Genomic DNA, 23,888 nt, shown 5'->3' with positions numbered 1-23,888 from the left:
TTTGTTTCCTGAAGACTCTAAGGTTTAATACGGTCTCAAGTAAGGAGACTGAAACTGTATGCTGCCTGACATAAAGCCAGAAAAATTGCTTTTGGTTTTGTCCTATTCTCTGTCCCTTTGTTGAATTCTATCTTTCTTTCCTGCTTGAAGGCATTGTATAAGGCAGGGGTTCCCAAACAATTCCTGTAGGACCCCCTGTCCTGCTGGTTTTTGTTCCAACTGAGCTCTTAATTATATAATTGAGCCTTTATATTGCATTGTTAGTTCAATTAAGGAATCAATTAAGATCTCAGTTGGAACAAAAACCAGCAGGACAGGGGGTCCTCCAGGACCGGATTGGGAAGCCCTGGTATAAGGTGTGTGTCAATTGGCCTAACTTTTCTACATGTGTGTGTCAGTTGTTGATCTGCATCATAATGTGCAATAGTGAGGAAAAACAATGTGAATAAATAATATGTGCTCCAAATGTGTCAGTGCCCGATTGGTCTCTATTGTGACAGGTCCCGTGACGAGCGGTGTTTAATCATCACCATTACACAGCATGAAGAAAGAAGGGGAGAGCCTCCTGGTGTGAACCACTACCCACACAGCTTCAGCAGGGGCTCTCCATTAATTTGCCAGTTAGCACACCTGTCCCCAGTTACCTTGGCTCCTTGCGAAGTCTTGTAAGCCTCCTGTGTGACACCATTGATCATTATTATTCCTATTACTGATTCCTCCGAATCCTGACCTTTGCCAGTTCTTTGATTACCGTCTTTTGGATCTCCCTTTGTATCCTCTTTGCCTGATCGTTTGACTTATTGCCTGTTTTCCCCGACCACGACACTAGCCTAACCTCCATTGCCCAGTTTGCTGGTTCTAGACTTCACACCTGTTTTGACCTGTCTTCTTAGCCCCGCACTTGAGTCCACAACCTGTGGAGGTTCAAAGTTACAAAAATGAACAAAATGCAAACAAATGGAGAGAAGAGAGATTCTGAATTACCTCCTAATCTTGAACTGAATGTGACCTAGTATAAAAATGAGCTCTTTTGTTTATTATTTTACTCTTTGGCCTACAAAACATTGTTTGATTTTCAAATTTATTTTATTAAATGTTTATTAAATGTATTCAATGACTGCCCTGTTACCACTCTAGAAAGGCTGTACCAGGTAAAAAATCAGAGGAGAAGCTGAAAGTTCCTGCTATGTATCTTTAAGTTCCTATTTTAAACTTCCCCTACACTCCTACTCAGCACTTAAAAACAGAGGTTAGGTCTGCACCTTCACCAGGTAAAGCTCACACTTGGGACACAATGCAGAAAACACTGAAGTTCACAGTCCACCAGTTAATTATTTTAATTCTCTCTACAAAAGCAGGTACGTTTTCATTTCTACTTTATTATATACTGAATTGTCCAAAGTGTTGGATTTGATACTGCGCATATTTCTCAAACTTACTTACTTTCCAATACTGTGAAATGTTAATTTAATATGCAGTAGAAAAAATAAATCACCATGACACCATGAATGAGTAAATGTGCATTATGTGAATTCATTCAACAGAGGATGCAGCTGTGTATGGAGTTAAATGTTTCAATGATGTTGTTTTATCTTTGGATCTTAATCTTTTGGATTAAATCAAAACTTTGATCCACCCGCTAATAGCAACTGTACATTTCTGAGTTGAAGGAAGTAGCATCTTACTAAAAATAAACCACAACCAAATAGAGTTTGGCAGTTTTCTATAACTGGGTATTGATATAATCCCGGCCCAAGTTTTACTAATCTGTTTAACACCCTCTCTCCTACCACAAATTAACTTCTTGTGTCTTGAAATCAGTATCAAAGTACCACAGATACTCTTTGGTGTTACTGCCTTCTGAAATCATCATTTTATGTGTCTTTATGTGTTGTTATAGTGTATGAGTAAGATTCTCTTCCAGATTGATGCACATAAGCAACTTTGAAAAATGTGCACAAATTGAATACTTACCAAATAACAGCAGATGTCAATCTCCATCATGTATGCTCTCTTAGTCCAGATAATTACTAGGAGTAAGACCATGAAATGCTAAGACTCAGTTGACCTGATAATAGTTGCCATTGGGAAAACAAATCTGGTAGCTTTTCCGCTATCCAGAAAGTTATGACACGACATCAGAACAAACTGAGAGCATATACGCACAGTTTGACATCCACCATTATTTGGTAATTTCTTTTTTTTTTTTAAGTTGCCTATATGATAGAATCGATCTGGATTCACCCAGGATTCACCATAACACTTACAAACACATACAACCATAAATTCTGATTAGCTTCACTTTAATAAGGTATGGAGAATTTGAATGTTGACTGTTGTAACATAGATATAATAGCAGAGGGGGACCGAACTGTATTGCACAGATCACCTTTATCAAGACTGTCGCCGAACACCTTTGGACCCCAGTGCATCATGTTCTATAAAGGCAATGTAATTATAATTATAATTCAAGCCAGTGTTAACAAAAAACGAAATCTCAATTGCTGGTATGATGTGGCCCCTTATTATAACATTATATTGAACATGAACTAAAGATTGTGCTTCTGCTCTCTTACATTTCAATTAAAGGAATGTAGTGAGGAGTTAGTCCTGGGGAGTTAGTCATGGTGATTAGGACTTATAATAGTCAGCTGCAGAGTAATTGTTTGGTTTAGCGTCAGAATCTCCCTTTATTGCCATTTGAATCTTTAATGCCTTGACGAGGTGACATTTAAAATGTTTTCCAGTGCTGTATTTCAAGTCTTGTTTTGTGTGTGTTATCCTAGAGTCTGCTCCTCAACACCAAATCTGCCATACATCAGAGACATGTAATGAAAATGTAATCATCTTTCTGTTAGTTAGTTAAGTTCACATATTGTGATGGGTGTGAGGAACCCAGGTGCAGAGTAAAGGGAGTCCAGGGACAGGCGAGGGTCAATACCAGCAAACAATAATGTCAAAGATGATCCGAAGGCGAGGTCAATGACCCAAGCAAGGATCAACGATAAGGCGAACAGGCTGGTACGGAGAATCCAGGAATCGGTGTTGGGGGTACACAAGGAGGTCAAAAACAGGCAATCTTTATCAATGGGGAATACTTAGAAATGCAACTCACAAGAAGACAAGACTTAGCAATTCTTAGAAGTGACCAGGGGTGGGAGATGGAAGGCAATTGGTGCTGGAGTATGATGTGTGAATGAGAGCTGAGGGACATGATTGAGAGTGCACTGGGGTTTGAGGAATGTGGATTGCAATGGTTAGAACTCTGGTGATGATGATTTCTGGTGGCAAGTTAGAGAAGTGCGGGAGAAAACCACCAGCATTTTCAGTAGTAAAAATAAGCTTGATTACTTGAACCTACTGGGAGAACATGTGAGCACATGCTCTGTACAGCGAAGCGTCAAAGAGGACAGGAATTTCTTCATGATTAACAGGTTTCTCCCATTGTATATGAAACATTAATTAATACGGCCACGTATGATATCATATCATATAATAAGATCCACCATTTATCCACCTAGACACAACCCATTTGGGTTGTACCCTATTAATCATAGACAATCCTTATTCAAAATGCTATTACATTATCATACAGAGTATAAGAAGGTCAAGGTCTAGCCACCAGTTCACACAGCCATTCTTGCGCCACTGTTTTCTACCTGTCTCAATTAAAGATCTTTTATCATTCTTGATCAAAGAGTTAATAGAGTTAATCTACATGAAGTGGTCACTGAAAGCAGTGTCTTGATAATTGTATATTACCTCCCCAAACTATTATAACCAGTGACCAACTATCATGCCTCATCCACACTCTACTGTAATCATAGGCTATCCCAAACTGAAGTAATCAGAAACAATCTTCCCAACAATCATATTGTATTTCTGCTAGTATCAGAATGACTTGCATGTTTATCGTAAAACATTCCCAACATAAATTAATTTGGTTTTATTTTCTTACACTTTTCTTATATCATGATATAATGCTTATATAATGCTTAAAATCTGTGTAGAAAATGTAACTCAATTTTCAATACAGACAGAAAGGGTCAGCTTAGCTTATCTTTCTCCTTAGAATCACACTTTAAGGGGGTCAGTGTGTACACATACACGACTATGCCACCTCAATTCAGTTGCTACACCCCTTCACTCTCTCTCCCTGGGCAGTCTCAGTGGGACCCAAGACACCACAATATGAATGGGTAAGTATGACCAGTTATTAGTTACAAGCACGCTCTACACCAAGGGCAGGGCAAGAAAGGTGCACTCAGTACATACACTATAAATACAATACACAGGGGAATAATAATTACTAATACTAAAACCTAAACTAAAAACCCACCTTTAATAAAATGATTGGCCAATAAAAGAGCTAAAATCCCTAACCTAACTAAACACAAGTAAATTATATTTAAACACTTGTTATATTATAAATTATATTAAAACTATCTAAAAGCAAATTGATCAATAATCACACACGTTAGAAATAATAATCACAGTATAGTTTAGCAGCAATAATAAGGACAGCTCCGTTTGCAGCAATAAGCACAGCTTCGTTTAGCAGCAGTAATAACCACAGTATAGTTTAACAGCAATAATAACCTCAGCTCCATTTAGCAGCAGTAATAATCGCAGTATAGGTTTAGCAGCAATAATAAACACCACTAATTTGACAGTGAAGTCTATTAATAACTTTCTCTTCATCTCGTTAGGAGGGCATCAACACCATGGACCACACCAGGTCAGGGAGGTATGTGCCCAATTAACGTTGGCTTTCTTTGTAGCTCCTCTGGAGCTGGTAGTCGTACATGCCAGGCAAACCCAGATTAATCCCACCAATATACTACACCTGGTACCATATGAATGAGTCTTCACATGTGTACAAACAAGTTGGTGGGGGAGTCTACCTATCTCTGCTCTTTGCCGGCCAGACAGGAATTCAATCGGGACTGCAGGTGAGGGTGAAATTAGGCACTGACAACTCATACAATCCGTCCGTGTTATATTAATGTCTCTCTTTATTTCTTCTCTAGGTGCTGGTCTGTGAACGGACACTGTGTACAATACATATATGCCGTTCAATATTGTAATGTAATGTATTCAATAAAGGGCTCCAATGTCACTGTCTATGCCTTTCATTGCTTCAGCGAATACAATTACTGTGTGTAAAAAGCGAATAGGGTACTTATCCACCAGGGAGTCCTTGCCGTCGTCTCCAGCCAATAATCATCAAGTGCTTGTTTCTCCACAGTCATTTCTCAATGTCTCCATATCAATTGCAATCCAAGCCAGGTCTTCTTCTAGGCTGCTCCAAACTGACTGACTATCTCTCTCTCTCTCTCTCTTCTCTCTCTCTCTCTCTCTCTCTCTCTCTCTCTCTCTCTCTCTCTCTCTCTCTCTCTCAACCCATGAATCAATCATAAAGTAATTAAGGGAATACATGAAAAATGAATACAAGAAAAGAATGTGTTTCCATAAATAAGGATAACCAAGAGATAATATGAATCATTGCATCTATGAAAAATAAGATAGAAAAGAAATAAACAATAATTGAATAATAGTATTAGTGATTAAGGACAGTCATGCACTGCTTGTGAAAATAGCATAAAAAACAACAGTTGATCAGCGAGGAAGACCAACAGACTGGAGTTTGTTGCCCCAACACTCTGCTTCATTGTGAAATACAGCTCATGTATTCAATTAAAGACGGTGCTTCAAAACTCAGCAGTCAGCCATTCCTGAATAAAACGTCTCCCTGCTATCACTTACTGCAGCACAGTAGCACATCAAATCTTGCACTCTTATAAATGATGTGTCTAACTCTTAACTATGCCTCTCAGTTCCCCCGCCAGATGTGAACATTTCCCCTGCACCCACCGTGCGGATTGGAAGTAATGTCACCTTGAGGTGTTTGTCCATCTTCAAAATCCCGCCAATATACTACACCTGGTACCATATGAATGAGTCTTCACATGTGTACAAACAAGTTGGTGTGGGAGCCAACCTATCTCTGAGCAACATCAAAGTAGAAGACTCGGGACAGTACAACTGCTCAATTGCAACACACCTTGGAGAAAACAGCACGGTCGTGGAACTTACTGTAGTGGGTATGTGTGTCTTTGTTGTGTTTTTATGTAGTACTTATTGTCGTGCATGTATTGGGCTTTTGCAAACAAATGTCCCCTTTGGGGATTAATAAAGTACTACTTATCTTTTCTTATTTACTGGGAATATGTGTTTTTCTCAATTACCTTAACATTTATAAATCTGGCTCAATGATCCACTCCTTGTTCTTAATAATTTTGAACAGCAAAAGCATGCCATCAAAAGATGCAGAGAAAAAAGAACATGCAAATTCCTGCTTTTGACAAAAAGTAGGAGTTAAAAAAATGTAATTAAAAATGTACTTTTTTAATGCTGTGGAGTATATGTCTTCCCATCAGCATGCTGTAGTTCCTCATTCAGCAACCATTTGTGAAGGAAGATATTATACTATGTTCCTGTTTTTCAATCCATTTGGTTTAGCTTTTACATGACCGGGTAAAAGCAAAACATATTACACAAATGCACTGTAATTTAACTTAACTTAATCTATAAACACTGACCAGATGTGTGAACCTGCAACCTCTTTCTTTCATTTCCCTTGTTATTTCATCTCTCAGAAATACTTTCGAACATGTCTGTGCTGGCCACGCCCAATGAGCTCTTTGTGTTTGAGGGACAGACCATCACCCTGAGCTGCCAGTCACAGACCAGTAGGCTGAACCTGACCTGGAGCTGGTACAGACAGAGCCCAAGTGGAGCTAGCATGGTGGGCTCTGGCAGGGAGCTGAGACTGGACAGAGTGGAAGATAGCGGCGTGTACTACTGCCAGGCTAACAGCACGGTGATGACCATAACTCAGATTAAACAGAGTCCAAACTATGAGGCCCACATCGTCTCCACGCCAGGTACAGCACAGCAGCCTGGATCTGCAGTACACACTTTCATGCCTGACCTATTTGTAAAAGTGACCAGGGAGGACTGTTGACCTTTCCAGTAGAAAGCAAAAATTGAAAAGTCCATAATGCCCGCACTCCTTCAAAAACCTCAGACAAATTCCAGACATTATTGGAACTTTACAAAAAATTAAGTCACTGTAACAATTGTCACAACACCAACACACTGGGGCTAGTTACACAAAATCCCTCAAGTACAGAAGAACTTAAATGGCAAGTGAAAAAACCTAGGGTAAAAAAAATACATATTTTGCGATAGAATGTTAAAGTGTTGGAAAGTCATTGCAAAATCACATGCAAGTGTAACAGTAGTAACATAACATTCACTTTGCTGTGATGAAAACGGTGTCAAAAAGTAGCTGATGCTTTGGTATTTCCTATATAGCGTCCATTTTTTTAAACACAAAAACCTTTTCCAAATGTATTACAGCACTCTCCTAAAGCTCGACTGATATGCTGCTGTACTTTGATCTGGCCATTTGTGAGGGTTTATAATTGGTTAGCTTCTTGCTCTGTCTGACTCTGTGGATAATGGCTTCAGCTCTTAGTGCAGAAGATGGTGACGTTGATTTCTCTCACCCCCCCCACTCTCTCACACAGCCCAGTTTACTGTGGGGCTGGCCACTCTGATCCTGGTAGTGCTCTCCTGGGTTGTCTTAATCCTAATCATTGCTTGGCTATGGATACAATTAAAGAAAGAGAGAGTAAACAAACCAGAAACCCACCCATCCAGAAAAGGTAACTTTTTTGACTTCTCAGTCATTATTCACCAAGGCCTGACCTTCCAAATATGTTGCTGCTGTTGTATGTTTTTTTTTAATTCACTTTGCCTGTACATTTAAAGAGGCCAACCCACTGTTTCCCTCCAGCCAACTTATGTGTCTGTGTGACCTTTCAACTCTCCAGCTCCCTCACTCTCTGTATAGTTAAGTCACTTTGGTATGAAAAAGCAAATCTGTCCCCCATCACTCAGGTATAACTTACACAAAACAATCCTCATATGTATGGGACTGAATTGAATCAGTGTCAATTACTAGCAACATTTGAAAACAATGTGATGCCATTTATTATTTAAAACTATACATTTATTTCAGGTTTATTTCTTGTGAATGTTTTTGTGAATGTGTGGGTGTGTTGAGTAGCTATTTTCAGCACAAAAACATTTACAGTAATACAGTACTGACTAAGTATTAGGGGGTGTCTTAACAGCAAACTCCCGCCTTCAACTTCTTCTTACTGAATTTGCAAAAGTGATTTTATTTATGACACAAAGTTAACACTTGCAATATTAAGAGATTGCATTTAGAAGGGTTATTGAATATGACTGTCCAAATGAGACCCTAATATACCATTTATAAGATATGTATGATTATTAGTATTGCCATTATCTACAGTAGCTGTTATATTATTTGTTTTTGCATTTTTTTTTTTTTAGGTGATAAACTGGACTTCACAATTACTCTGAACAAGTAGGTGCATTTATTATCTATGTATGTTATATCATTCATCAAGCTTAGGTAGTGTATCTATACTTGGAAAAAATATCATATAATCATATATCTGATAAGATAAGAAGGAATGGTATAAATGATCTCTTCAGGAAATGCATCAAGGGATAAGTGAGAATTATTTTCCCATTTCACATATTCCTCCGTTTTGTTGCTTTTCTTTTTTCCAACTAAGCCTGAAGATGGTCGATAAATGTTACAGTGTCAGAATCTCCAAAGGGATAACCTTTATACTGGGGCTAATGTTAAAGTTTTCTTTGAAATCCACTCACGCCTTTTCTAAATAACTTTACTGGGAACTTTTCCAAAGTGTTTGTCTGGTCTCCGAATCCTTTCAGCTGAATCCAACTGACTGGTCTGTGTGTCTCTTCTCAGTTTTATCTCAAATTCAAAGTTGGGAAGCTGCATATATACTGTAGCAATACTGTTATTATCTAACACCTACTCTTTTCCACCAGGAACAAAAATTTGGAGATGTCCGGGGACATTTATGAGAACTATGAAGTGTCTGGAAACAACTACACTGACTTGACCCTGCCGAGAGCGCAAGATGAAGACATGTATGACACTCTGTCTTGAGGAGATACAGCAAACACTGAAAAAACTGCCTAGAACTACAGGCGATGGAATGCAGCTTGTGTGTATCATGCGGCACCGCTGTTTTACACTAGCTGTCTTGTGTAAAGAGCTGCAGGAGCTTCTGGGACTTTATTTTTACTTATTTATTTTAGCGCAAAAGTTGTCTGAATGTTTCAGTGATTTCGTCAGTCAGGTACCACCTCAGAGGATTGTTGGTAGTGGTGATGGTTTTTATTGCTGACTTTTTCATCTACAAATTGGTTTGCAAACATGAATTCAATAGTGACTAAATGTCATACGTTCATTAGCTGCAGCAGCTGAATCAGTCAACTACATATTTTGGTGCATTGCCTTTTGTTTCTCTCTGTCTCTCCCTCACAATCACATTTCCTCCCTTACCTCTCCAGTCGGAAACTCTCGGTCTCTGCCAACTGGCTTTATACCATAACAGATGCATAGGTATGTAGTAAGCATTTTTTGTAATTATTATTATTACATTCACTCTCTTCTTTTAAAACCATTCTAGTGTGCTTTTGGCCTTGAATTTGTGGGTATTGTACAGCTGAAATTAGATTTTTCAACACAGTTTTAGATTCTTCTCTGACTGGTCTTTTTACTGTCCATTGTTCACTCCATGCTGACAAGCTTCCCAGTCCCCCATAACATGATGCTCTCACCCCTACCCTTCACAGCTGGGATGGTGCTGACTGGTTGATGTGCTGTGTTGGGCTTGGGCCAGATGTAATGCTTTGAATTTGTCTTATCTGACAACAAAACCTTCTGTCACATGTCTGCAGTGACACTTACATGCTTTGTCGCAAACCCCATACGAGATTTTAGATGGGTCTTTTCAGTAATGGCTGCATTCTTGCCACTCACTCACACAAGCCATCTTTGTATAAAGACTGTGATATTATTAATGTATGAACACTGACTCCCATTTCAGACATATATAGGACTTTGCAAATCTTTCAAAGTCACTGTTTGGCTTCTCAGTGGCTTCCCTAACCAGTTGCCTAATTGCCTGGCTGCTAAGATTAAAAGGGGAACCTAATTTGAGTAGAGACAGGGTGGGTTGAACAACTTCTTAATGATGGTTTTCAGTGTAATTGGTGACTTTGATGCCTTCTTGTAACATTCTCTTGATCACTCTTTAATATTTTTTCTCTGACTTTAGAAAACTCCTTAGTCTTCATGGTTAGTTGTATCACCACGAGTTGTGGTTTGAAATTCAGAATTTAACTGAAGGACACATACAGAAACAAATTATTATCAAGATTATCCACTTTGATTACACAAAGACAGAGGGCATAATTCTAATTCTGTAAATGTTCATATGAATCTGAACTGACTGAGACTCGCTTTAGCCGAGAGGCTGAATACTTATGCAATTGAGAATCTCAAAATTGTCTTTGAAAATCTAACTGATTGGCATAATATCATCTTTTCTTTTTTGCTTTATCAGTTTGGAGTAGATTGTGTAGATTCTAAATTTAAAGTCCTATTTGGAAGTTGAATTATTTTGCAAGGCACTGTATCTATTTAACTGCTACCACTTTTCAAAGGATCATGTATTCAAAAACGAAGTGCAAACAAAACTGTATATAGGTCAATTATGAAGACATTGGAAGTTTTATTTTTGGTTGGGGGAAAAATAATAATAAATAAAAAAGTAATGATATCAGTCTTTGATTTGCCATTCATTCATGGTGCAATCTTTCTGAGTCATTATTAAGACGGGTTTAACTTTGTATTCCATTAAAGCAATTAAATACCAGCTTAAAGAGTTTAATTCTCACTTTTTACACATAAATACAAAGAATGCTTGGGGAACAAGACCAATAAAGGTACCTGTGAATCAGAACAATGAAAGTACACTGTGGGCTGGATTAAATCAAATTCTCGCCTCACCTGTACTTCATAGTGAGTAGAAGAAAGCAGCATTCTACAAAAGCATGAAGCCACCACAGAGTACAGGTTTGTTGAATTAGCGGGTGTGTCAAAGGAAGATGAGGCCAACCATTGAAAGAGCTAGAGTTCAACATCAGAGATGGGAGAAAATGTGCATCATTCAGTCGACAATACCCAGAACTCTCAGAATGTTTATTATATATTAACTCTCTATTTACTTCTAGGTTCTGAATACTTTTGCAAGGCACAGTCTATGTCTGCCATGCTTAAGACACACTACAGTGGTGAATATAAAGGAAGAGATTACATTTCTCTTATTAATTTCCACCAGTCTGTAAATATCTAGGCAGCCCACTTCTCTTATTTTCTTCCCATTTGACTTTTTGTGGCATGTGCTCTAAGACCAGATTTGGTGGGTTCAAAATAATGTTGCAACTGAATACCAAAAAAAAACATAAAACAGCAGAGTTCACATATTATGTATGTGTGCACAACTGCAGACATTTCTAATCTAATAATACAATAATACTAAATAATTATTACACTGATACCAATACTAATACTAATAAAACTTAAACAATAATTGGGAGGGAATTATTATTCATAGTATTAAGGCAAAGGTGGATACATCTTACTGCCACCTCAAATACTCCCATTAAATTGTTGTTGTTTTAAAGATTGATATATAATTATTCTGTTTCCCTTCAACAAGAAAGGATAATATGTGGATAAAGTTGCGAGAGTTTCACTTTACGCACCACAAACCTAAAATTCTAATTGAAATGAAAAAAAACACATGAAAAAAACAAAAAAACAAAAGGTACATAAATAAAAAGTAAACAAAGTAAAAAGCATTCAAGTATTGTATTGTAGGATCAAATATCCAGTATAAGTATAGTTGAATTTCCAATTAAAATTTAACAATCTTTCCTTCATTTTGCATTTTTGATTTTGATTGTGCCACTTAAAATCTGCACCCTTAGCAGGAAATGCAGACCAACACATAACAGTATGTTAGATGTGAAAAGAAGCTTAAAATGTAACTTGTGTTTCCTGTACAATTACTGCACATGAGACAGCCGTAAAATCATTTTCAAATATGATTGGTAAAGTGCTGTGGACACACATTAATTTTAGTTTATACTTTACAAGCAGGGAGTATGTGCAAAATCAACACTTCATCAGTGTGAAAATCAACCCCCATTTCAAATTATACCCAGTGAGATTTGTATATCTCTCTGTATCTAAACCCTGCTGCCACAATCTAGTTACTGATTTGAACTTAATTGATCTCCATTATGTCATCATAACTCCTAAATATACCAGGGAAAACGTATTCACAAATGCATTTGGTGTATATTTAAATGTGTAGTAGTAGTATACAGTAGTATAGTAGTATTATGACCACCTGCTTAATATGGTGTAGGTGGACAGGGGTCAGCATGGGCACCCTGACTGGTCTGCGGCTACGCAGCCCCATACGCAACAAACTGCGATGCACTGTGTGTTCTGACACCTTTCTATCAGAACCAGCATGAACTTTTTCAGCTACAGTAGCTCGTCTGTTGGATCGGACCACACGGGACAGCCTTCGCTCCCCACGTGCATCAATGAGCCTTGGCCGCCCATGACCCTGTCGCCGGTTCACCGCTTTTCCTTCCTTGGACCACTTTTGATAGGTACTGACCACTGCAGACCGGGAACACCCCACAAGAGCTGCAGTTTTGGAGATGCTCTGACCCAGTCGTCTAGCCATCACAATTTGGCCCTTGTCAAAGTGGCTCAGATCCTTACGCTTGCCCATTTTTCCTGCTTCTAACACATCAACTTTGAGGACAAAATGTTCACTTGCTGCCTAATATATCCCACCCACTGACAGGTGCCATGATAACGAGATTATAAGTGTTATTCACTTCACCTGTCAGTGGTCATAATGTTATGGCTGATGTTGTATGTTGAGAGCGTGCTGTAGAACATATTTCATATAATAGTGGAGAATATCAAATATGTTAATATAAATCTGAATGCATCTAAAGTTAAATAAATAAGATAAAGTTAAATAAATTCTCAGAATTTGTTCAACACTGACTCAATTTACACTATAAATATTCCAGTTGACCGAACAGAGTCATATACAAGCTTCAAAAGAACAACTGCATGTTTAGGTTTTGTTTTAAAGCAGTACAACAGCTGAAAAACTAGAACACACTAAGCTAACAGCAATATATCAACGACCACATTCAGGTTTATTCTGAGGAAGACGTGAAGTAGACATGTTTAATGGGCAAAAACGCAATTATGTTTAGTTCCAGCCCAGTGATATAGCCAAGTGGGTGAAGATTGGAATTTCTTTGTTTTGAGAAGAGTCAAATCGAACGAAATGGAAATATGCCAAAAAGGAAAAACACATCAATATATAATAACCCCCCCAACCCCGGCACCACCTGCCATATAACACGGTCCTAAAGAATCCCAAACTTATTACATAGTGACCCACAGATGCAATTTCCTGTCAATATCTTTTTTGTTTCAAGTGGGACGCCTGTTTCCTGTAGAAAGAGCTAACATGCACACTTCGGAAGGGAGAAGCCAGCAGCAGCCACGCTCAACTTCACATTTCAGCCAAGGATGCTTTAGCAAAAACCACTTCTGCAAACAGTCATCATTTCTTCTCTTCTAGATCACACAGTTGCGTGAATACTGGCTCAGAATTCAGAAAGAATGCAACAAATAAGAAAGTGTCCCATTCTTCTCCTTATTTTAATTCTTCCAGAAGGTAGGTGTATATGTATGTATGTATGTATATATGATGTATTGAGGGTTGAGAACCAGAGGGACACAACCGACATTTTGGCTGAAAATGTATATTATATACTAAATTAAAGCTCTTGGGATCTACCTTATGGCAAAAGTATAAATGTTATTATCGGCATTGAATAAAGAGGTAAACAATACAGGCACAAGTGCAAAACACAGAAAATCAATGTTCTGTGTTTGCTTTTCTGAAAGATTATAAAAATGTCTCCTACAGCCCTCTGCATGTTATTTATATTTGCAAAAGAATGAATAAATAATAAACAACACAAATGTAAAAAAATACTTTAGCTAAGTCATAGATTTATATTATTCTCAGTTTTACAGTTATTTATCTATATTGAAACAGGTAAGGAAGAACCTTTTGAAACTAATATCCAGTATTAAACAAAATTTCAATTGTATAATATAATATTCAATTTGTGACCCTATGAGCTATGATAGCATAACACAAGTTATTGAGCATAAAGATGTGTCTGTTTCATAATTTCTAATGAATCTGAAAGGAGTTGGAGGGGTATCATAATTTGATTAAAACATACACTCATAAATGGCTTATACCCAGTGATCACATACAATCTGAAAATATTCAGCAGTGAAACAGCAAGCACAGGGAGAAATTAAAACACTGCTGTAACGCCCGATTGTATTACTGCACTACGATCTGAATGAAGAAGTGAGACAGGGAGATTAGAAACATAACAAAAGTTATCAGTCTAAAAACACTATACATAATCATATAATTACAGCATCTATACAATAAATCAATAAAAGTAAACAAAATAAGTTGTTAGGATGTGTCCACTGGTGACCTATTTCTTTGTCCACAGCTGTTTACACTCCTCAAATGTACTGTCAACTTACTTGCACATTTCTGACAGTAATTGAATGCTAAATAATGTTTCCTTTTTCTAAAGCCCAGAGGGAAAATACCTCTGTAGAGTGCAATCTGTGCCCTAGTAATTACCTGTTCAGCAAGAGCACATAGAAATTGTTTGCACTTTCCAGCAATGTGACTTATAGTAACTAGTCTGATTGATGTGTTATATTTCACCACATCCTCTGTCATATTGACTAATATTCTGTTAATATTAGTAGAAAACCTTTTTCCTTTTCCTTTAATATATTTCTATCCTTTATGCATGTTTTTATTCTGTTCTTTAAGATAAATGAAAAGGGTTAAGATATTGTTATAGGCCAGGAACTTGGCCACTGTTCCTGGCTGTGTGATAAGCCAGCATCACATCATTACAAAATCATTGCAATGCCTAAATATATTTAACACAATTATGAATACAGAATAACTCAGGTGTAGATTTAAACTATGCTGGATCATAAAATAAACACAAATTACATACTGATCTGCTAATGTGCATGGCTTGCTTTGCAGCAGAGGATTGCTGTGGTAACAACATTATTTGAAGTGGTGCACAATTCCTGAAATCCAAGCCAGTGCATTCAGATTTCTTTCACATTTCAGTACTGCATGCAATGCTTGTAGTGTGAGTCATTCCTTTGCTTAATACAAGTTTGCACTTCATAGTAATCCACTCAAATTTTTGGCACACAAGCCAAACTTAAGAAAACAATGACTTGCATTTTCAACATGATGTTACCTCAATAAAGTCAGTTGGAGTTAAATACAAATTGGTATGCAGTTGCTTTAATTAAAGAACAGTCTTGAATAAGGAGAGAAGGGTGTGGACAATTCTACTTTAAAATGGGGTTTATTTTTCCACACCCTGGTCTATTTAAGCAAGCTCATGATTTATTTGTATAATTATTTTTGAGATGACAATGATTGACCAGTAATTAAGCGACAAATCCTTTCAGACAATGGGCAGCAGAACCCAATTGTGGGATTTAAGAACTACAGCAGATAGCAGATACAGTTTGACAGTTTGACAGTCAAAAAGATGGTCAACTGATTTACTGCCATGACAGTGATGCGCCGCATATGATGTGGTTGCTTTTAGGCTACTGTTATTGGTCTGAGGCTGCATGTCAGTTTGTATGGCATGACTGTGTATTGAAATGAAGTCCCTTACTGTAATTTTGCTTATATGGTCAAGACTGTAGTTTTTAGGAGAATGTGACAGAATCTGCTGGCAATTATTTGACTTAAAGTTAGAGTTTTGTTTTTTAAGAGTGTACTACCATACTAAATAATATACAATAATATGCAGACTAAGTACTTGAGATACTTTAAATTCTAGTTGTTATGATTATTATTATTAATTCTATTTCTATGTATATTTTCATAATTTTATATTTGATTTATAAAAATGTAGTCATCAATATGTTTAGCTAATTCTGGGCATTGTATGGTTAAAATTAACTAATAAAAACCACACCTGTATGGTTTGTATGATGTAAGAGCACTGGATATTGAGGGATTAGAGAGAGAGAGAGAGACAGAGAGAGAGAGAGAGAGAGAGAGAGAGAGAGAGAGAGAGAAAAGTATAGGGAAGGGAAGATTTTGCATTTATTTCACTCACAGCATTTTTCTTATTTCTTTCGTACTTCAGTATTGCTTAAGTAGCATTGTTTCAACAAAGTGTCAGAGTTCAATGCAACATGTTCGTATTTTTGATTTTGGTTCTTGTTCCTTTGCAAGGCACCTTCTCCGCCTCGAGTAACCCTCTGATAGTGATGGGGATGATTGGTGGTCAGGTCACCATTCCATGTACCAAGTACAAACAGGACACATCTTTCAGTAGTTCGTGCTGGTACTTAAATGGGACTGCAGTGTATTGCTCAGGATCTTCAATGGGAAGATTTGTTGGTCGAAGCCAGCAAATCCAGACTTGCAACCTGCTTCTCTCCAATCTTCAGGAAGGAGACTCAGGGCTGTTTACATATGTGTGGTCTTCCACTCATGTGGGGCAAGTGAATCTCATCTTAACTACAGGTACTGTACTTTAACATCCTATATTTCACATAAAGGGCAGGACAAAGAGCATATTGAAGTGAGGACTTTGAATAGTAATACAATAATAATAATTAAAAATAATAATAATAATAATAATAAAATAATAATAATAATAATAATAATAATAATAATAATAATAATAATAATAATAATAATTGGGATGTGGCCAATAGTAAATGTTGACCTTCAAAGGTTTGATGGTGCTTGTTGATTACATGATTTATTTGTGATCTCACTGTAACATTTGAGAAAGTCATATTTTAGACTTGTATACAAAAGCTAGACGATGCAAGAGCACAATGTGGCTACCACTCAATAGAATTGCAATAAAACCAAGCTTACTTTAACACAGTCAGAGTCTGAATTCTTCAATCAAACATGAATCAATTGCAAAATGGAAGAGAGTAACTTAACAGGAAGATTTAAAAATAAATGTGTACCTTTAACTCTGACAATATGGAGAAAAGGCATTTTTGTTTACTTCCATTTGCTAAAGAGAAAGGGAACAATCTGTGGTAGTTTTAATTTAGTTTTAAAGTATTATATCTATTATGTTTTATATTCTAATTGCTTTTGACTATTAGAGAAAATATAACAAAAACGAACAAAATTACAATCAATTAATTAAAGAGGTCTTTCTGCAGACACGGTGGCACGAGGAGGCCAGGAATCTAATGCATTATAAATAATGGCTATTACATAAATCCAAGTAAAATAATGATAATGATAATAATACCCTTTATATCCCACACCCATCACTCCTGGTAGATCACTTATGCATGACTTGATCTGTCTCACATTCACCAACCTATCATTTGTGGAGCGAAGCATCCAAAGGTATTTTTTTTCTCTAAGATCCAGCTCAAACCTGAATTTTAAAAATAAAATTAAATGTAAAAACTGTTAGTAGGCAATAAGAACGGGCATCTCCAGGCCTCAAGAGATTAAGGTTTATATCCACCCAGTTCAATTAACTGTGTGGATAATAAGTCTAATTACCAGTAATTTACTGGCATTAGTCAGTTGTCAATTGAGAGGTACGTCTAAAACCTGTGGGAATCTGACCCATTACTGCACTCTGTGCATAAAGAAAATATAATACACCAACTCAATACTTAATTTCTGTCATTTAGGGGTCGTATGGAATAAAACATTTACAGTTTACAAGTTGCAATATCCCTGCTTTACCACTTATGCCATACATTAAAACAATGTCTGTGGTTTGCTTTGATTGTTTTATTTTGTTGAGTGTTGGGGGTTTTGTTTGTTTGTTTTCCTCAGATCCTGCACTGGCAGGCTCCCCGCCTTATATCGAGGGCTTCAAAGGCAGATCCGCCATGTTGCCTTGCATTAACATGGGAAGTGGAGGGAGTCTCCCTAAAAACAACTGCTGGTATAGCAAAGAGGTTGACATCTTCTGCTTCTCTGGCCCTTCGCCCCGCTTTAACCAGTTCACATCTCGCATCAGAGGCAGGGACGACACTAATGTGGTACTCCCCGATTTGCAAGTGACAGATGCCGGGTTGTTCACTTGTTACTTGAGTTCTTCGACCCAAGGCACGGTGGCTCTGAAAGTGAAAGAGAGTAAGTTGTGGGAACCTCAACTGAGTTAGCATCAATGCAAAGCTTACTTCCCTGTGTTGGGAGACAATTGTTTTCAGAAAATATAACTGACACTTTACATCTTTGTTTGCCATAGTTCTTCCCTCTTCATAATTCATTAATCAAAATTAATTATGCAGGGTGGTGCAGGCTATGCTAAACACTTTGAACATTTTCTACATTAAACCCTAGCCTCCCAAAGATTTTCCTTTAACATCCACTTTTTGGTAATAAACTGTGTGTGTGTAGACCTCTGCCTTTGACACCTCCAGCCTAAATGGTATCATCTGTTTGCAGCTGCTGTTTCCAGACCTACTATAACGAGAAACCCGGATAAGCCTTACATCATGGCCGGAACTCCCATTACTCTAACCTGTCTTTCGGAAAATGGATCCTGGCCCATCTCGTACAGCTGGCGCAGACTCAACCCCCACAAGAGTAGCTACGACCTCATTAGCTCCCTCGCCTCTCTGTCATTTCCACAGGCTGAGGTAGGCGATGCAGGGACGTATGAATGTATCGCCACTAACGTGGTCAATGGAGCTTCCAGAACAGAGAAAGCCACAGCCCAGCTGATAGTGCAGAGTGAGCAGGCTTTAATTTAATTTTTGCATGTATTGTTTGTTTTGTCTGCAACACAACAACCATATTTAGATCATCCTGCAACACACTGAAGAGGTTTCGTATGACCTGACCTTTGCTGTGGGGCGGTTATTCCTGGAAGCACATTACAGAGGTTAGGTCAGAGTTATATTGTTCCAGGAACAACAACAAGCTAATGCAAGTAGTACTCTCACACTTGTTTTATAATGCACCATGGGTCGTGTGATGTGTATGACATCTTTGACATCTTTCAAATGAACGGTCTCTGGTATAGAAGTATAAAAAAACTAAGTTTAAAACATGTTTTAGTGCCACCATCTGGAAGACACAGGCAGCCACAGGCACAGACACTTGTTTCCCACAATTTAATTGGATTTAACGTGAGACTCCAATTTCTGCCCCTCCACCATAAATATCCTCACAAGAGCCAAGGCCTATATCCCCCAGCGCTTATTACTGCATTAGCAGGTTTAAGATTTCTTCTCCCTCTACACAGTACAACAGCTTCAAACCATTTCCCAGCTGCCCTGGGTTCAGCACTCGTGCCTTGTGACTATTAAAACAATCCAACATACAACCCCAATAATTAAGCAAACAAAATGGCACAGTTCAAGTCAGACACATTTAAAAGTTATCATTTAAAAGTGCACATACAGTAAAATATTTAAAATGTTAAAAGGGGCAATAAAAGTACAAGTACAGAATGTAAAAACAGTTAAATATGGAGCTTAATAAAATTAGGCAGGAGACTCAATTTAAAACTTTCCCAGATAGAGAAGGATTCTTCCTCTGTGGAAGTTGCAAAACAGTTTATCAAGACGTACACCAATACAAATACTTATCTGCAGGCTTGCAAAATCACGATGTCTGGAGGCAGCTCAGGCCCTTTTTGTACTACTTCTACTGCAATTTTCCCATGCAACAGTGCCCATACTGAGTTAACCTGCTGCTGCAAAAAAAATACAAAATAAAAAAATGCACAAACCCTTCCTCCCACAAGTATATTGCGCTCTCTGTCAGAATATTTTATTTTTACATATCTTAAATGAGTGAGGTTTAAAATAGAGAACTAGTTCGTGAGACCATAAATAATTTCACAATGTTCAAACAATTTAACACTATGTCAGCATTATATCAGCATCACTCTCTCTGTCTTCTTTATGCTTGCCAGGCCCCATCACCAATCTCTCCATCTCGGTCATCCCCAAGCAGCTGTTTGTTTTTGAGGGGCAGCTCATGGTCCTGCGGTGCCAGGTGGACTCAGGGTCAGAGCCCATCACCTGGACCTGGTACCAGCTCGAGGAGAAGGGGAGCGCAAGGAAGGCCATCATCAGCCAGGAGCAGGAGCTCAGGCTGACAGTCCCGGCGCAAAGCGGGCAGTACGCATGCAAGGCACAAAACGAATATGACGGACAAAATATCACTCTAAACAGCAGGGAAGTGACAGTGCACATCATTCCCAAGGCTGGTAAGATCGATTTATTTTATCCGTTTTTTTGTGACCACAATGTATTTATTTATTTATTCATCATCGTCATTGGTTAATGTGTATATATTTCTTGCAGAGGTGCATTCGATTGCCACGGTAAGCCTGTGTTTCTCTGTGTTCATCCTGATCGGGCTCATGGTGGCAGGCTGCGTGTGGATGAGAGAGAGGAGCACAGACACTCGGACACCACCCACAAAAGGTGACTTCAGCCTTCAGCTGGGTATAATGAACAAGACAATGAATTTGTGGGAACGTGTTCAATGTGTGTGTGTTGGGGGGTGATTTTGTCATGTGGCTGTTGTTCCTGGAACAACATTACAGAGATGGTTACAGTTACTATTAGGTCTGTGTAATATTGTTCCAGGAAACAACTGCACAGCAAAATCAGGATATGTGTGTGTGTTGGGAATACTCAGACCCATGCTAACCATCAGAAAATGTGAAAGAACAATAATATTATTCACTCATTTGACAGACACCTTTATTCAAGGCACACTCAATCACAAGCACTTGCAATAATGGAATGTGACTGGATAATTAATTCACATCCAAGTACTGTAACAGTCTTACAACAATGTTAATCTGCTTTCAGCGTTTTCAGATAGTTAGATTCTGTTACATTGTGGTTAGACTCCATTTAAAAGGGTTGGATTGTACATCTACACAGTTATACAATTGTGTTCCTTTATGTATTATGCAGTATTTTCTGTAATACTGGAGTACGCAGGCAATAGGTTTCCTTAAACAATGTTTATGTTCTTTTGTGTTTACAGATGTGTCAGCGGGCAAGCAAACTCCAAAAGACAAATATCACAAAAGCACGTAAGTCATTTATATTAAAACCTAAAAATGCAATAAAATACAAAAACTTGATTGTAACGAAGCACTGCCGTGGAGAGGAACCCAGGTGCAGAGAGAGAGGTAGTCAGAGACAGGCTGGGGTCAATGCTGGCCAACAGTAATGTCCAGGAGAATCCAGAAGGTGTGGCCATTAAGGCAAGCAGGAGGTCAGAGATCAGGTGAACAGACTAGTAAGGACAATCCAGCAGTCAGTGTTCAAAAGCTCAGGCGAGGTCAAAGGCAGGGAATCACAATGGTACAGGAGACTGCTTAGAAGTGTGACATTGAAATTGTCAGAGGGAGTTACAGAGGGCTTTATATATGCAGCAGAGAGCCGTGATGGGGAGTGATGGTCCAATGGGAGCTGAGGATAATTGAGCAAGTGCACATGGTGTTGAGAGATGTTGATTATTACAGGAGTGATTGAGCCAGGGTTAGAATTCAGGTGATGATGACCTCTGGTGGCTAACTTGGGAATTGCGGGATGTGTGAGGTGAAACAGTGACTGATCTATTTAAAGACCATTACCTGCATCTGTTAAATAATTTCCTGGGGAGCTGCATGTCCTTCAATAGCACCTCTTAATAACTCTAATTAAGTTATCACTTAGACATGTATAACATTGTTTTTCTGTAAACATAGCTGAGATCTATGAGATCAATATATGTATTTGGATTAGAGTAGAAATGTCATTGGTTCCATAATTGCAAACATTTGAGATTGTTAATTTATTCAAAGGCAAAAACAATTGCACTCAGAAATGTTGAGTTTCGAAACGTTCTTAATTGATAGATTTGATGAATGAATGAATGTATTTGCCGGTTTTATTAATGGAATTAATTATTTTCATTTCCCAACTGCAGTGAATACAAGACAGAGAATACCAGCAAAAATCATTACCAGGATGTTGAAGACGGATTTTACTGCCCTCTCTCTAACAGACAGATGGAAGAGGATGTTTATGATGATCTGTCTTAAAAGTCTTTATTTGGCTCCAATGATAGTTCAGCACAAGCAGTAGTCGCTGCATATGGCGTTAAATTAAACCACTTCAAACTGTTATTGTGATCATGAAAGAAACAACTAAACAAAATAACAACAGATTAAAATTTGTACTGGACTGTAATAAAGCACATGCCGTTTCACGCAACCAAAAATAATGGGGCTGGATGTATTCAGGCCTGTATGTTTGTTACTATTTGTATGATATTATACAGCATTTTGTTTCTGTTTACCTCTCTTTCTGTTGCAAACAGATGTTTTCCCAGAAAGCACCAGAATTACAAACTAACTTACAGGGCTGTTTCAAAGTAGCAAATCCACACAAACAAATACACCGTAAATCCTCCCTTCTGGCGATACTTGTGTTGAAGAGATGAAACAATCGAAGCCAAAAATATTGCAGTCAAATGATAAACGGGAAAAAACAAGTGCTGAATAAATGAATGAATTGGATAATTGCAAGGCGCTGTGAATTAACGTCGGGAACCCAAATCAAACGCATCATTCTCACAAACGTGGAGGGTACGCCAACACCAGTGGAAACGTCTATACTTCAGTCGGCTCCTGTTCAGAGAAACATGTATAGTTTTTATCAATGGAGCAGGTTTATGTCCTCCATGTGTTTTGTTTGCTTTTCATTTGGTTCTGGGTACTTTTGTCATCATCTTTCCCCCTATATATTTGTATTGATAGCCTAGTATGTAAATCCTCCTGAGAGAATCGCAGAATTGTGCAGCGTACCCGTATTTTATGTACATCCCTGGCTATTCTTGTAAAAAAGTAATTTGATTCTGTGATGTGTATGACCATAATGTTCCAAATGTTCATAAAAAATATAAATTCTGCTGATTTGTTTTCTCATTTAACGTCACTTATTTAAAACTCAGAACATATGTAATTTGCTGATTTCTACCTTTTGCAAAGTAGGCCTCCAATATTCAGTGTGAATCGCAGATCCCTTCATGGAAAAAGTGTTTGTCTTGTTTAATGGTCCTGACGTTTTCTGGGGCTTTGGAAGCTGAATATTGAAATCAGAAAGCATCAGGTGGAGATATCTCACAAGCATCAGCCCATGGGAAATAAACATGGGAACCGTGTTATAAATTACAGTCTCAACAATGGTGTCTAGTGGCACTAAAGAGATGTGAACATGCATGAGGTTGCAATCCACGGATCAGCACTTGGGGGGCAGAAAAGTCATTCATAAGATCTGGGATCACTGAATACTACTCAGAATTAACACCTTGCACACAAAAAATGCAAGACATCCCTGAAACTTCAGACAATTTTGGAGTAAAAATAAATATTCAAGTAGTCAAGAGTCAGTCTTGAACGGCGTATGAGCTGAGATTGAGAGCCAGTAAAGGGAGTGGAGCAGCCTGTGCGAATCAAGGCAGAGAGAACAGCAGACGAGGAGGGAGCAACAGCAATCCAGGCAGAGAACCGGGGACTAGACAAGCATCTGGGTCAATTAGTTGACAAGGAAAGAATGGATTGGGTATAAATTGCTCAGGAAGAATCAGCGTGTCAGAGTGGAGATGTGCTGGGAATAGGACAGAGCGGGTCAAGGGTGACTCCTATAGTAGCATTTACAGACAATGTGAAATGGGGGG

The 23,888-nt window shown here is 38.1% G+C and overlaps 2 protein-coding genes across 2 annotated transcripts; both read left to right on the top strand.

Moving 5' to 3' along the window:
• Window positions 1-1,272: 1,272 nt before the first annotated feature.
• On the top strand, window positions 1,273-10,763 carry LOC136763444 (B-cell receptor CD22). The gene is made up of 6 exons (XM_066717473.1): window positions 1,273-1,358; window positions 5,838-6,104; window positions 6,660-6,947; window positions 7,596-7,733; window positions 8,431-8,464; window positions 8,962-10,763. The coding sequence occupies exons 1-6, from the start codon at window positions 1,295-1,297 to the stop codon at window positions 9,080-9,082; spliced, it is 912 nt and encodes a 303-aa protein (XP_066573570.1). The 5' UTR covers window positions 1,273-1,294; the 3' UTR covers window positions 9,083-10,763.
• A 2,815-nt stretch (window positions 10,764-13,578) lies between these two features.
• Window positions 13,579-23,120, top strand: LOC136763443 (platelet endothelial cell adhesion molecule). Its single transcript, XM_066717471.1, has 8 exons — window positions 13,579-13,769; window positions 16,425-16,718; window positions 18,021-18,323; window positions 18,639-18,926; window positions 20,116-20,412; window positions 20,510-20,632; window positions 21,207-21,255; window positions 22,137-23,120. Exons 1-8 carry the CDS (start codon window positions 13,715-13,717, stop codon window positions 22,249-22,251), a joined length of 1,524 nt encoding a protein of 507 aa, XP_066573568.1. The 5' UTR covers window positions 13,579-13,714; the 3' UTR covers window positions 22,252-23,120.
• The last annotated feature ends 768 nt before the right edge of the window (window positions 23,121-23,888 follow it).

The sequence above is a fragment of the Amia ocellicauda genome, chromosome 11 (assembly GCF_036373705.1).
Source record: "Amia ocellicauda isolate fAmiCal2 chromosome 11, fAmiCal2.hap1, whole genome shotgun sequence".
NCBI classification, from domain to species: Eukaryota; Metazoa; Chordata; class Actinopteri; order Amiiformes; family Amiidae; genus Amia; species Amia ocellicauda.
The sequence above is the reverse complement of the archived record's forward strand: the minus strand, read 5'-3'. Positions and strand labels throughout refer to the sequence as shown.